Source organism: Thamnophis sirtalis, unplaced genomic scaffold (genome assembly GCF_051295495.1).
Source record: "Thamnophis sirtalis isolate CommonGarterSnake01/CBP01778 unplaced genomic scaffold, rThaSir2_p1.2 scaffold_13, whole genome shotgun sequence".
Taxonomy (NCBI): domain Eukaryota; kingdom Metazoa; phylum Chordata; class Lepidosauria; order Squamata; family Natricidae; genus Thamnophis; species Thamnophis sirtalis.
The window spans coordinates 40,941,757-40,956,838 of NW_028261393.1; the positions used below are offsets into that span (position 1 = coordinate 40,941,757).

Sequence of the window (15,082 nt, forward strand, 5' to 3'; positions counted from 1 at the left end):
CGTTCAATTCTGAAGCCGACCGGAAGTCCGGTTTCCCCACCATAAAGTCTCCTCCCAGCGTGGCATCCTTTTTCCTCCACTTGTGCTAACCGAAAGCCCTATCAATTGTGCAGCTGACTGGAAAACCTGCCCCTTGCCATAGAGTCTCATATTGGTGTTCCCTCCCCTCCCCCCCAACCAGAAGCTCCTCTCAAGACTGGTGCTGTCCAGCAACAGGAAGCCGCAGCAGAGGAATGAAAAAGCCACATGCAGCTCCAGAGCCATGGGTTGCTGACTCCTGCTTCAATGTCTTCTTCCTTGAACTGCCAAAATGTCCATGAAAGATCCAGGGCCAGAGGTCAGCAGAGGCTGCTGTCATTGGAATTGGAAACATCTTCACTTGACGCCTGGAGTTGTAACATCTCAGAATGTTTATCCGCAATGCAAACCTGTTTGGATGCATTTCAGTGATGTCGTAGCTACACATGATACCAATAAGCCAATAGCGCAATGGGTTACCTTGGTAGTAATCCAGTTGGAATATTATCCCGTTTACATTGCTTAGAATCTTTTCATCTTGGTTGTGCTTAATGACAGACACTTCTAAAATACTTCAAATGATGGCACTTGCCTACAAGTTTTTTTAAAAAACGATTCCATGGCAAACAGTGGGTGGTGTTTTTATTTTTAACCTAATCTGTGGGGGAAGGGGGGAATTTCCCACCACAGTTCATGTACACAGAGTTACTCGAGGTTTCATGAAAAATGCCGGAAAATAAAAAAAGGAATCTACATGTATTGCATGTCACATATTCACATTAACGGCTTTGCTAAGCGCGAGCATAATTTTCATCCACACACAGCTAAATACAACATATTGCGTCACATTTCATTACAGTCATATAACAGAAAGCTAGCGAAAATGTACAGTATAATTATATATCTGGAGGGTCTGGATTTTTCTTTAAATCCAGCATGCAGACTAAGGTGAATTTGAAACTAATAAACTGGGTTTGTTTCTATTTTTGCTGGATTTTGCCAGATAGTATCAGAAAGAAAACAGCTTCCTATTGCCTCGTTAGCCCTTTCTCTTGTACTAATCAGAAATTGATTCAAATCGGTTCAAAAAATCAGGTTTACAAAATCAAGCCCCTTCCTTTTTTTAAAAAAAAAAAGACAGGAATACTTTTTTTTCTGTCCCACCTTTGGTACACTGCTACTTGTATAGAGGGCTTACAAATTTAAATCATTAGAAAAAGACCGACAGGTTTTTATCAAGATTATTAGGCCTTCCATTTCATTTAAATATATTTTCTGTGTGTCTTTGTCATCCTAATTCATGATAATACAAATCAAAGATGTTTATTCTTAATTTAAATATTAACCCAGAAAAAAACTTTTTCAAAAGCATTTGCTACTATGCTCGATTTTGATTTTGATTGGTGCTGGATCCAGACTCCTTTTTTTAAATGATAGAACAATTTTTTCTTTTGATTTTGCAATTACTTGGAAAATTTACTGAAGGTGTATTTAAAAAAAGCTTTTGTCCCATAAATTTGACAGAATCAAAAACTCCCTGGGTGTAGTGGGGGTAGTGAGAGTTCACAATTGACTTTTACATGTAGAAAGCCCTTCATTCACTTCATAACCCATTCAGTAAAGGCTGATTGAGTAGGTATTCTTGATTTGGGACTTCATATTAGACCTACTTGGATTTGCACATGTTAAATTTTGTCTTAACATCAGGTAGTGCCGTTGGCTGGATTCTTATAACATGCTGAGCCACAAAAAGCACTAACCAAGTTTTTAAAACTACTATGGTGCTGTAAGAATACCACCAAACTGGGCCTGAATGCAGTCTCAAATCCAGAGGAAGTGTGTTGTGTCACTGAAAAGTATATAACAATAACAGAATTGGAAGGGACCTTGGAGATCTTCTAGTCCATCCTCCTGCAGGAAATCCTATACAATTTCAGACACATGTTGTCCAATCTCTTCTTAAAAATTTCCAGGGTTGGAGTACCCACAAATTTTGGAGGCAAGCCATTGCACTCATTAATTGTTCTCACTGTCGGGAAATTTAGTTCTGGAGAACCGACTTAATTAGTTAGTTAAACTTAGTTTTAGGTTGCTTCTCTTCATTGCCTTTGGAGAATAGGTTGATTCCCCTCCTTTTTGTGGCAATCCCACAGCTATTTGAAACACTGCTATCATGTCATCCCCTAGTCCTTTTTTTCCCATTAAACTAGATATACTCAATTCCTGCAATCATTCTTTGTATGTTTTAGCCTCCAATCCCCAAATCATCTTTGTTCCTCTTCTCTATCTCCCATTAACATCTCTACAACAGCTGTGTGCCCGTATGCACAAAGTACATTTATATGAAATATTCTCTAGAGAATTGAACAGCACATAGAAGAGTATACTGTATAAGGTTCATATTTATAAAATCATTTCTGAATTAATTATTTTGCTTTAATGGCTCAACTATTCCAAGTCCAGATGAAATATATATAACTGTAACCTAAGGTACTTAAGCATATCTTTCAACACTTGGTAAACAGGCATTTAAAAAGTAGTTTACATATTGCCTTAATTTGATCACAGAAATTATCTGAAGTCACCGGTGAATCATGCAGAAACAGAAAACTATAGAAAAAAACTCAGAATGAAACAAAAGTTCCAACATGAATGTACTGACAGTTGTCAAAAGTATTGTGTGGATTTATCATCACTCCCTCCCACCGTTTATTCTGCTATCTATCTGAAAAAGCTAGCTTTTAAAGATGCTCCAACATTTCATCAGCTGGTTAGATTGATTCTAATTAATCAATTTGATTAATTGACTTAAAACTGCTAACAACCCCTCCCTTCCTGGAGAAATAGACCTATTTTGTTTTTTTTTAAAAAGCATATTCAATGCAAGCACATACCAGATCATAAGCAGCAATCCTTTATGTGTGAGAAGCTGGAATTTTTCTACAATAGTAATGTTCTGTTTGTCACACCCACACAGATACTATCTAAAAAGAACCCAACCTCTTTGTTTCATAGAAATGTTTTCCCTCCCCCATATGTAGGTTTAAGTAATTATTCAGCAGAAATTCAGATTATTGACTAAAACGTCTTTAATTAGTTATTTAGGCAGAAGCGTTTGCCTTTCTATCTTTATTTCCTTATATAAAGCTACAATTTGAGCCAGAGCATGCAAAATATAACCAATCCTACAAATCTATTTTACTTCTGGGTTCAATGCTAGCAACATTCTTGAAATCAGTCTAAATCTGACACTGATAAAAAGAAATGGTCTTGAGTATATGTGGGCTTCCTCCCTTATTCTATTGCATTACTATAAAAAATGTTTCCTTAACAAATGGGATGTGTATATTTGCTTGTGTCTTCTTCTGATTATTATGTGATTATCGTCACCTCCCAAAAGGAAAAGTAAACACCCTGGATGTATGTAGGTCATTAAAAACAGTATAGCCCTTTTCTGCCTCAATGCAAACTTATTTTGTTAAAAGAAAGCAACGCTCCAATTAATATTGTTTCTTTTAACATTGGCTTTGTCCTAAACATTCTTCAGGAATGTTTACAAGGCTCTCAAGGCATCCAACCCTCCTTTTCTTCCTTTCTGCCTTCAGATTCTCAAAAAAGCCCAGCTCCAGATGCAAAGTGATCAACAAGGGGGGAAAAAAGTGGAACTAGTGCTGAAAATGCAGATCTTGGTTTTAAAAGCTGTTTCCCATCCTTCAGCATCTCCCAAATGACACGTGTCACTTGCAAGTCGCTGGTTTCTTCCCTCTGCTCACATCAAAACCCTCTGCGCACATCCATCTTTTGACAACCAAGAGTTCCTTTTTATTTTGAAAACACTGATTTTCCTCTAAGAATTCCAGGTTGTGTCATAAGTGCCCTTGCTTAACTAATCTAGCTTGCTTTCTTAAAGCAACGCTTAAATCAGAGATCTTCAAACTTGGCAACTTTAAGACTTGTGGACTTCAACTCCCAGAATTCAGAGCTGGCTGGAGAATTCTGAGAGTTGAATTCCACGAATCTTAAAGTTGCCAAGTTTAAGGATCCCTGGCTTAAATGATTGATATGTTCAGAAGGGAAAGAAAGGCCTTTAAAACTACAACGCTTGCAAGTTAACTGACTTGCAAAAACAATGGTTGCTTTGCATCCCTTCTGCCTCGCGTATCTTACCATGCATCCTCTTCCTTCTCAGCTGGGACTTGCAGGAAATGCCACGTGCAAAGAGCAGGAAGCATGGTTTCAATGCTACTTCAAACTTTAATCAATCTTGGCTTTTTCCAGAGGAAAATTAGAACATCCTGGATTAAATTGTACCCTCTCCCCTCTCACACACACACATCATCCCCCCCCCTCTTCCTATCGCTTATTATAGGAATGCAACTTTCCAAGTGGTCCAAGCAACCTTCAACATTTCATTAAGCAATGTGGTGGATAATGAACTGGACTTAGATCAGGGTGATCTAATGAGGTGATCATGGGGTGATCAGCGTCTCGCTGTGAGACTTTGGGCCAGTTAACTTCCTAGCACCAATCTACTTCAAAGGTTTGAGCCATGGTGGTGCAGTGGTTAGAGTGCAGTACTGCAGGCTACTTCTGCTGACTGCCAGCTGCCTGCAATTTGGCAGTTCGAATCTCACCAGGCTCAAGGTTGACTCAGCCTTCCAAGGTGGGTAAAATAAGGACCCAGATTGTTGAGGGCAAGAGGCTGACTCTGTAAACCGCTTAGAAAGGGCTGTAAAACACTGAAGCGGTATATAAGTGTATTGCTATTGCTAATTATGCAAAAAGATTCTTCAGTTTGAATCAGCATCAGTTGCACTCACAATAATTTGCCAGAGAAGGGTACACACAGTGCAGTGTATAAGTCTAAGTGCTATTGCTAAGTGCTATTGCTATTTGTGGTATTGGGAAAGAGAGCCCACATAAGTGTACTGGGACTCCCCGAGAAAAGATAGAATATAAATGCAATCATGTATTTTAATAACCATTATTAGTAATAAATCAATAGGGTTACCTCTTCTTGCAGAAATCTAACAACTGAGATGCCAATTCCTTCAGATCTTGGATGAAAGACCCAGCAAGAACTGAAAGATTTCTTCAAACTGGACATGGTTTAAGTGACAGGAAGAGGGAATCATTAAATACATAGGTTATACTCATCACTGTGTAATTCTAACATTAATTTAAATGGAAAGCATTGCACACCTGACTCGTAGAACTCAGTTAGAAAGTCTCTTGGGAATCCTTTCAGGATTGAGAATCAGGATGGGTACTGTAATGGTTGAAGTGCTGGGCTAGGACTGGGGACACCCAGGGTCTTTCAGGTGCCCCTCAACCATGGATGACTTTGACCAGTCATCAACTTCCTTTCTGGGGCTGCTTTTCTGGAGAAAAATAGGGGGAAGGGAAGCACGGTGTACCCTTAGGCTTTTGAAGAAAGAACCAATAAATATTAAGCTTACCCATTCAACTGGTGAGTTCTTTCCAGATTAATGGTGGAACCTGAACTATCAAATTCCCGGAAGCTTTTGAAACATCAACATTGGAAGTAATAAAGTAAGGGTCATCTTCTGGCTTCAATTTTAGTGGCTCCGCAATGTTTTAACTTGTTTAATTTCTATTGCAGCAAGCCTTTTATTATTATCATTATTCTTTCAGCCATGGTGATCATTAAAAGGTAGCAAGCAGATGATTTCTGGAGAAGCCATGATTTCTCTCTCTTTCCCTTGTTCCTGTTCTAAACACGCTTCCTAATTGTAGGCGACTTGGACTATGGCTTCAAAAGAAAAAGAAAAGAAGAAAAAAGAAGAAAAGCAAAAAGCAATGAGAGATGAATCTATTTAAACCAGGGTACATAAAACCCATTGATGGTGACTATCCCTACCCCGTTTTTCCAGACTCCTCTGGCCTTATCTCTACCACATTAACATGCATCTGGATTGATTCGTACATGGTGGGGGTTTATAGTCTCCTCGTGGCTTTTGTCCTCCAGCAGTCCAAGCGCCGGTGCTTTGCCTCGGGAACTGCACCTTCTCTGCCTTCCCACCAAGTTTGTGGAGTAGAATGGAACCGGTTGGGGCTACTCAAGAGTCAGCCTCCTTCCTCCTCGCGTTGGGGGGGGGGGAGGAACTTCCCGGTTAGCACAGGCACCTCCTATCTGACTTCACCACTTCTTCCGAAGAATGCACCACGTTGGGCACAAAGCCGCTCTTGACCCCTTCCCAGCCCTCCTGGATGCTTATCTCCCCCCTTTTCACGAGTTCATAGATGTCTCGAGTCAGGTCAGTGAAGGCCTTCTCCACGTTAATGGCATCCCGTGCCGAGGTCTCAATGTACTTCATGTCGTAGGCGAGGGCCAGTTTCTCGGCCTCGTGTCGGGTGACTTGCCGCTGCGTGTCCAGGTCGCACTTGTGGCCCACTAAAACAAAGACAATCTGATAAGGCTGGACATGGGCCTTGGTCTCCTCCAGCCACTCATGGACATTCTGGAAGGACCTCCGGTTGGTAATGTCAAAGAGGAGCAGGCCACCGACGGAATTTCTATAGTAGGCTCGCGTAATGGATCTGGAAGAGAGCAAAGACCCAAGAGAGGAGGAAAGGTCATCCAAGGGAATTAAAATGCAAGCACCAAATCATAGCTATTTCTCACCTCGTGGGTATAGATACAAATCGATCCAAAAGATGGCTTCCTGTATGAATAGAATCCAAGCCAGATTCCTCTGGGCTTAGCGTGAGGTTCGGGCCCAGCCACTATGGCAATAAAATGATTTGTGGTTTATATTGTGTATAGAGATCAACCGTGGCTTGTTCAACAAGCTGGTTATACAAGCCCTGGTTTACTATGCTGAGTAAACTCAGCCATTCCAATTTATATAAATTGCATGCATGGTTTAGCACTGTGATGGCGTTGTGTGGAAACATCACTCGTGCTCATCAGGGCCACACTCCAGGAAAGCCAAACCTCTGAGTTCTGGGGTGCATGTGCACCTGACAATCAGCTGGCCAGGGTGCATGCACAGACCGGTTTTCGGCACTGCCAGGTGGGCAAAGGATAGCTGATCATTGCACATGCCTGCGCCCCAGAAATCCGAAAGACAGGCAAGGCTGTGCGTGATGGGCAACATGGCTTCACGTGCCACTTTGGGCACACGTGCCATAGGTTCACCATCATGGGTTTAGCATGTTGCACAAATCCAACCAGTTGGTGCTCATTTAATTGATTAATGCTGCATTTCAAACACTATCGCAGAGAGAATGCACTGTTTTGAAGAACAGTTTCTACAAGGGCATTATAGGTTAGTCCTCGACTTACAACCTTTATTAAGCTTTCAAAGTTATCATGACACTGAAAAAATGTGACTTACCAGCAGTCCTATACTTGCAACCAACATAGCTCCACAGTCACGACCCCAATTTGGTTGCTTGGCATCAGGCATGTATTTACAATGGTTGCAACAGTGGTGGGATTCAAAAATGTTTACTACCGGTTCTGTGGGTGTGGCTTGATTTGATGGGCGTGGCTTGGTTGGCATGGTAGGGGAAGGTTACTGGAAAATCCCCATTCCCTCCCCAGTCCAGGGGAAGGATACTGCAAAATTCCCATTGCCTTCCCACTCCAGGGGAAGGATACTGCAAAATCCCCATTTCCTGCTGATCAGCTGGGACTCGGGAGGCAGAGAATAGATGGGGCAGGGCCAGCCAGAAGTGGGATTTACCACTTCTCTGAACTACTCAAAAGTTCCGCTATGGGTTCTCCAGAACTGGTCAGAACCTGCTGAATGCGACCTCTGGGTTGCAACATCCTGGGATCATATGATCACCACTTATGACCTCCTCAGCTGGCTTCCAAGCAAAGTCAAAGGGAAAAGCTGGATGTGCTTGATAACTGCAATGACTGAATGGCAAAGAGGCTGTAAAATTGGGCATGACTCAACAACCACCTTGCTTAACAACAGAAATCAATAAATTCTGGTCTCCATTGTGGTCATAAGTCAAGGACTACCTTGCCACCCATTCATGACAAGTTTCACACACTGTGATAAACACAATCTGTTTTCAGAGCACAGTGTCTAAATCAAGTTATTGTGGTCAGCAAAACAAGGTTCCTGATTGGACATGATCCTACCAGAATAAGGTAAAAGTAAAGGTTCCCCTCACACATGCATGCTAGTCATTCCCGACTCTAGGGGGTGGTGCTCATTTCTGTTTGAAAGCCCAAGAGCCAGCGCTGTCCGCAGACGTCTCCGTGGTCATGTGACTGGCATGACTAAATGCCGAAGGTGTACAGAATGCTGTTACTTTCCCCTACCAAAGGTGTTTCCTCTTTTTCTACTTGAAAAAGCACCATTGGGACCAAGCTGCCAATACTCTTCCTGTCTTGTACCCTCAAAGTCTAACTTTTGCTTCCGTGGAATGGCTTGCATGATTCTGATGTTTGTAAGTATAGACACACAGGTAAAGATAAAGGAGCCCCTCGCACATATGTGCTGGTCATTCCCAACACTAGTGGACAGTGCTCATCTCCGTTTCAATGCCAAAGAGCCAGCACTGTCTGAAAACGTCTCTGTGGCCATGTGGCCAGCATGACTAAATGCCGAAGACGCATAGAACGCTGTTACTTTCCCCTACCAAAGGTGGTTTCTCTTTTTCTACTTGCTTTTTTATGTGCTTTCGAACTGCTAGGTTGGCAGAAGCTGGGACAAGTATTGGGAGCTCACACCATTATCTGGTGCTAGGGATTCAAACTGCCAAACTTCTCATCGACAAGCTCAACAGCTTAGCCACTGAGCCACCGCGACCCAGTCAGAATACGTTAAGAGAACACAATATTAGTAGGTATTGGCTGCTATATGTAATACTTTGCTTGAGAGCATGGAACATTTTGAATTAACCACCCAGCAGAATTCACACATGCTAGGCAACATGTAGTTGATTTGCCTGCTGTTCAGTCTGATCTTAATACAGCCAGTTTTACTTAAGCCATTGTGTAGCCACAATGGCTGGGGTCCCAGAACACGATGAGCACATTGTGGCTTAGAATGTTGAACCCCTCTGTAACTGGGTTCATGCATCACAGTGAATCATAATTGTAATAAATCCATGACATGGCTGAATCTTTTAGCAGGCTATATTTATAGCTAATCTTTTAGCTATAAATCAAAACAGTTGGACTCAAAACAACTTAAATCAGAAACAAAAAAAGAATGCCCACATTTTGACCTAGGTTGATGTGAATCCAGTTATCAAAATAGACTAGGATTAGTCAGGCACAAATTCGTATCCTCCATTCTGCAACATAGCTCTTTCATAACATTCATGTTGTGGATGTCAAACAAGGAAACCTTGAATTCTTTCCTTCCAAGATTGTAAAAGTTAAATCCGTATTTCCTTCCTTTCTTCTCAAGTTTGCAAATTTTCTTTGCTTTCGATATTACTTCCCAACTCTATACATCAAATTGTTCTCATGAGAGGTTCATGGAAGGTCCTATTGCTGTGCAGCAGTTCTACCACCATTCTTGGTTGAACTGAAAAGTTTAGCTGATAAGAAAGGTATAAAGTAGGTTAGATTTCCTAGGTAGGGTAAATGGCACCATGTCCCAAAGGTGCTTTTTCAAAAAGGCAACTGGACATTGTATTTCCTAAGAACTTTGTTCCTTAGGAGTTTGTTTTTAGGACTTAGGACTTAGTCCTTTCCTAAGGATTTTGTTTTTCCTAACAAAGTTCAGGACTTTATTGAAAAGGTACCTTTGGGATAACCATGACCTGAATGGCTGAGAACCTCCATAGACAATGGCACCAGGTGTTCAGATTGTGTTTGTGGAGGCAAATATGTCTCTGAACATGAATAGCTCTGTCCAGGTGATTGCTCTACAAAAGACCATTAATGGGACTTCAAATGTCATGCCTATTGCTGTAGTCCAGCCAACCACCAACCAAGCATCCTTTTGCCAATGGATTTCTTGCTGGACGTCTGGACGAGAGTGTTCCCTGGGCTTCCTGCTGAGGATGGAGCCTATAATAACTCATCTCTTTAGGTTTCCTGTTCTGTAGACAGGCTACCAACCCTCTGTCTTCTTCAGGTGAAGGATTTTCTTTGGATCTTGCAGACATTAACATGCTTCTGATTCACTCTGGCCGATATGCGAAGATACCATCTCCTCTATTTGGTGGCATCTTGAACTGACCAGGGGTAGAAGGTCCATTCTTAGCACCATTCTGTCTTCATGGAATACACACAAACCCTTTGTTGCCTCTCCTCAATCCTCCTAGACAGATTCAGGACTGCCGTACTGTTTTGTAGGTTAGCATGTTATTGGGAGTGGGGCTGTTAAGTCGAAAGGGAGCAGTCATGAAAACCCTAAGAACCAATGATAAGTCCCAGGAGGAGAAACTGTTGCAGCCTGCCAGTGGCCAGCACATCTGGCAGCAGAGTTTGGACAGTGGGGAGGTTGGTGAGGAACATGGGCCAGTCCTGGGGTTGAGGAAAGCTCATACAAGGCTCTGCATCAGAGGCAGAGAGGGAGCTGGACAGCAGCAAGGCAGAAGAACAGCTGGAGCCTGTTCCCAGTGTGCGCATGCGCAGAGCTGCCAGAAGATGAGAACAACTAAGAAAGCAGGGTTGACTTGGGAGTAAAGCCACACCTTGGAGGTGATTGGCCCCTCCCATAGGGAACAAAAGAGGAGCGAATAGGGAGTGGGCTTTTGCACCAAGCAATTCATTCCTTCAGTCGTTTCAAGAGTGGAAAGTTCTGTTTGTGACTATAAGAGACTCTGTGCCAAGTGTTGCCTTGCCTTGCGTTTGGAAACTGGTTATCTGGCAGCTCTGCAAGCAAGATAAGGTTCATGTGGAAAAATATTCCTCTGAAAGACTGTTTGCTAAGCCTTGCTGACTGTGAATGAAAGGAATTCACAGTCGTGTAAGTAAAAGAGGTTTTGCCAGGACCAAGACTTTGCTTCTTGTTTTGTAAGGAAGCCTGGATCAGAACAGAAACTGGATTGCGTCATGTAGCTCAGGTAAATATCCCTCTCTTGTGTAGGATGTCAGCTGCTGCGGGACAGGATGTCTGAATTTCAGCCTCCTTGCTCATCCATTCAAGTGTTCTCCAGGGCCAGAATAAAGCAATGAATATCACCCATGCCTCAAGCATCTTCATCTTGTGACCTCTTTTCGATAGCATTGAAACTGAAGAGAAAGCACAGGTCAGTTTTTCTGATAAATGGGCCACCATGACATAGATCCATGGGGCTATCTCTTATCTTGCTGGCTTCTGAAAGAGATAGGAGTCGTCTGTACCAGTTCTTCAGAATTTAAGGCAGAGGTCTTCAAACTTAGCAACTTTTAAGACTTGTGGACTTCAACTCCCAGAATTCTCCAGCCAGCAGAGCTGTAAAGAGTCCTACAGTAGTCTGCCAAAGTCCTTCGAGATAAGGCTGATAAGCACCCACCTTTATCTTCCTTGAAACATTGCCAAAGATTTAATTGCCAATTAGCTTGCAGAGCCCTCGTCCAAGTCTTCCCCAGACTCCATGTTCCTCCTCAACCTCCTCGCTGTCCGACTCTGCTGCCAGTTCCGCAGGCCACGGAAGCAGTCGGCGTGAGCTAAAATGGACTCCAGAGGATGGTAGAGGACAGGAAGGCCTGAAGGAATGTTGTCCACGGGGTTGCGATGTGTCGGACACAACTTTGCAATTAACAACAACAACATGAGCCTTCTGCCAGACAAGTAAATTTCTCAATTGCACGTCAAATGCCTAGAGAGCCAAATTTGAAGTCATATCTTGAATGAAGGCTGGCACTTTCCTCCACCTTTCTTCTCTGCTTTTTGGTTTTCAAGATGGAGCCAAGAGAAGGCAGCATGTCCTCCCTAGAAGATAGGGCTAAAAACAGAAGAGTTTTCTCCATGGGAGAAAATATCGCTAGAAGAGGCGGCATCCATCATTTCCCTTCTGGTATCTCTAGCTTTGTGACCCAAGAATATTAAGCATTACCTGTCTGGCACAAAAACAACGACAAGGCTTTGGGCATGGAGCTCTTGATGGAGGAATCATGGCACCTTCACCTTGGGAAGATTTAGTTTGAATTTGTGCATTTACTTTCCACTTTTCCCCCCTGTTTTTAGAATTCAGGGCAGAGGAATGTGGTGGCTCAGTGGCTAAGACTTGTCGATCAGAAGGTCAGCAGTTTGGCGATTCAAATCCCTAATGCTGACATCTGAATCTTTCCTCCTTTATCTGTTTACATTTCTGTTTACATTTTTCTATCCACATATTTTTGGTCGAGTCCAATCAATATGACCGTCTTGCTCTTTGTTTGAAAATATATATACATATATATTTACAACTGGTAACCCCAACATGGTAGAACATCAGTAAAAGCAAAAAATACAGCTTGATGTTAAAAATGTGCATTTCAGCTATTATCTAAAAATACACAGCTGTTTTAGTAGCTGGTAGCAGCTGGTTGATATTGTCTGGGTTCTGAAGTTAAATAGAATTCAGTCTGATTAGTACATGGTAGAGATTCCCACAGGAAATTCCAGGTTTTAGGCTGGATTGGGACACAGTGGATAGGACGCTGAGCTTGTCGATCAGAAAGGCCAGCAGTTCGGCGGTTCAAATCCCTAGCACCGCGTTATGGAGTGAGCTCCTGTTACTTGTCCCAGCTTCTGCCAACTTAGCAGTTCGAAAGCACGTAAAAATGCAAGTAGAAAAATAGGAACCACCTTTGGTGGGAAGGTAACAGCGTTCTGTGTGCCTTCGGCATTTAGTCATGCTGGCCACATGGCCATGGAGACGTCTTTGGACAGCGTTGGCTCTTCGGCTTTGAAACAGAGATGAGCGCTTCCCCCTAGAGTCAGGAAGGACTAGCACAGATGTGCGAGGGGAACCTTTCTTTACCTAGAATTCAGGGCAGGTTTCTCTTTTTCATTCACACAACTTTTCTGGAAGGTAGGTTAGGCTGAGAGAAAACGACTGGCCCTGAGATCACCCAAAGAGTTTCCAGGACTGAGGCTGGATCTGAACCTGGGTCTGCCCAGTTCTAATGCAACCTTTTAACCATGGCCTCTGTAATGAAGTCCATGGTGGCTAGAACTTGGATTCCCAAACTGTTGATGAGGCCCCCCAATCAAGAAGGTGAAGACAAGGGACAGGAACAAGCTTGTCTTGAGAATTAGCTGCATCAAAACCTTCAGAAAAGAGGGACGCAGTTTGGACCCCCCCCCCTCTCCAGGTCTGGAGACCCTTTTCTACATGGTGGGAGAGACTCCTTTCTTGGAAAACAGGTAAGATTGCGGAGGTGGTGCAGTGGTTAGAATGCAGTACTGCAAGCTGCTTCTGCTGACTTTGGCAGTTCAAATCTCACTGGCTCAAGGTTGACTCAGCCTTCCATTCTTCGGAGATGGGTAAAATGAGAACCCGGATTGTTGGGGAAAACAGGCTGACTTTGTAAACTGCTTAGAGAGGGGTGGAACGCGGTATATAAATCTAAGTGCAATTGCTAATGCCCTTCCTTCCTTCCTTCCTTCCTTCCTTCCTTCCTTCCTTCCTTCCTTCCTTCCTTCCTTCCCAGCTGTTCAAATGCAGTATTGCAGGCTTATTCTGCCTATTGTCAGCAGTTCGATCCTGACTGGCTCAAGGTTGTGACTCAGACTTCCATCCTTTCGAGGTGGGTAAAATGAGGATCCAGGTTGTTGGGGGAAACAGGCTGACTCTAAATCTCTTAGAGAGGGCTGTAAAAGCATTGTGAAGCCGTATATTGCTGCTTCCTGCCACAGATTTTGTCTTGGAGGGGGGGGGAGATTAAATCTGATCAAAAAGCATCCAACTCCCCACCGACTCAATAAAGATGCCCCTCCCCCAGGGGAAGACCCGGCCCAGTGGGGTCTTCCCTCCTTCCCTCGGCCTCTCCCTCCAAGCCATGGGAACCCTCCCCCAGCACCCCCCCCAAGGGCCGACCCTGGACCAAGGCCGCCATGCCTCCCATCCCTGCTCACCTGAACCTCTCCTGGCCGGCGGTGTCCCAGATCTGCAGCTTGATCCGTTTGCCGGGCTCGATCTCCACCAGGCGCGAGAAGAAATCCACGCCCACGGTGGGGTCGGAGACCTGGGCGAAGCGGCCTTCGGTGAAGCGGCGGATGAGGCAGGACTTGCCCACCGTCGAGTCCCCAATGACGATCAGGCGGAACTGGTAGAGCCAAATGGCCTCCATCGTCCCTCGGAGGCGGGCGGGGGGCGAGCCTTCGCGGCTGCCGCTCCTGCAGGGGCGGCTCGGGGGGCGGCCGGCGCAGAGGAGCCAAGCGGGGGCGATCAGACCCGGGCCCAACCCGGGAGGCTGCTAGTGCTCTGGGCGGCCTTCCTTCGCCTGGGGGTGGGGGGCGCCTGTTTCTCCCAGATTCTCGCGGGGGAAGGACGGGGTCTTGGGCGCTCCAAGCGGGCGAGCTTCGAGGGGAAGCCCGGCCGAGAGAGTGGGGGGGCTGGCTGCCCCAGGGATGCTGTCCTCCCCTCTGCCTGGAGGGGGAGTGGGGGTTCCCACGTTTAGCCCCGCAGCCCTTCCCGCGAAGCTGCTGCCCACTCGCAAACCGCGCGGGAGGTGGGGGGAGCCAAGGCGCTCTCAGCAAGGCTGCCCGGCCGGCCGGAGCCTCGGCGAGACGCCGCTGAGCCGCTGTCGCCGAGTCCCGGGCCGCGACGCGCGTCGGAAGGCGGTCCGGGGGGCGGGAAGCATGCTCCGCCGGAGGCGCTGAGCGAGGACCGCTGCCTTTTTTTGCGCGTCAAGGTCTTCGGGCCCGCGAGCGGGGCGGCCCGGTTGGGGAGCGGCGGGCCAGGCGGCTCTCGGGGCTGCTTCCCACGACCCCCTTCCCCGCGTCAAGCGAGTCAACGGGCACCTTTGCCGCCACCGGCCTCCCGAAGATGCTCTAAAGATGCTCTAAAGATGGAGATGCAGGCGAGGGGATGATGGCAGCAGCGAACCGTCTGACTCATCACTGCTGGCAGCCGCGGCAGCCGCCGCCGTACCGTAGAGCCCCGAAGAGAAGCGCCTCCGCCTCTGACCACCATCGCTACCGTCTGC

At 45.2% G+C, this 15,082-nt stretch overlaps 1 protein-coding gene across 1 annotated transcript; it reads right to left on the minus strand.

Moving 5' to 3' along the window:
- Window positions 1-1,148: 1,148 nt before the first annotated feature.
- On the minus strand, window positions 1,149-14,397 carry RAB39B (RAB39B, member RAS oncogene family). Its single transcript, XM_014061195.2, has 2 exons — window positions 14,010-14,397; window positions 1,149-6,579 (listed from the first exon to the last, which is right to left on the minus strand). Exons 1-2 carry the CDS (start codon window positions 14,222-14,224, stop codon window positions 6,153-6,155), a joined length of 642 nt encoding a protein of 213 aa, XP_013916670.1. The 5' UTR covers window positions 14,225-14,397; the 3' UTR covers window positions 1,149-6,152.
- Between the last annotated feature and the right edge of the window lie 685 nt (window positions 14,398-15,082).

What these genes read in the sequence shown, in the direction of transcription:
- RAB39B (XM_014061195.2), bottom strand. Translation starts at nt 14,224, where the DNA reads ATGGAGGCCATTTGGCTCTACCAGTTCCGCCTGATCGTCATTGGGGAC. An exon ending in GCCGGCCAGGAGAGGTTCAG is followed by an intron (nt 6,580 to 14,009) that starts GTGAGCAGGGAT and finishes GCTCTCTTCCAG; the next exon opens with ATCCATTACGCGAGCCTACT.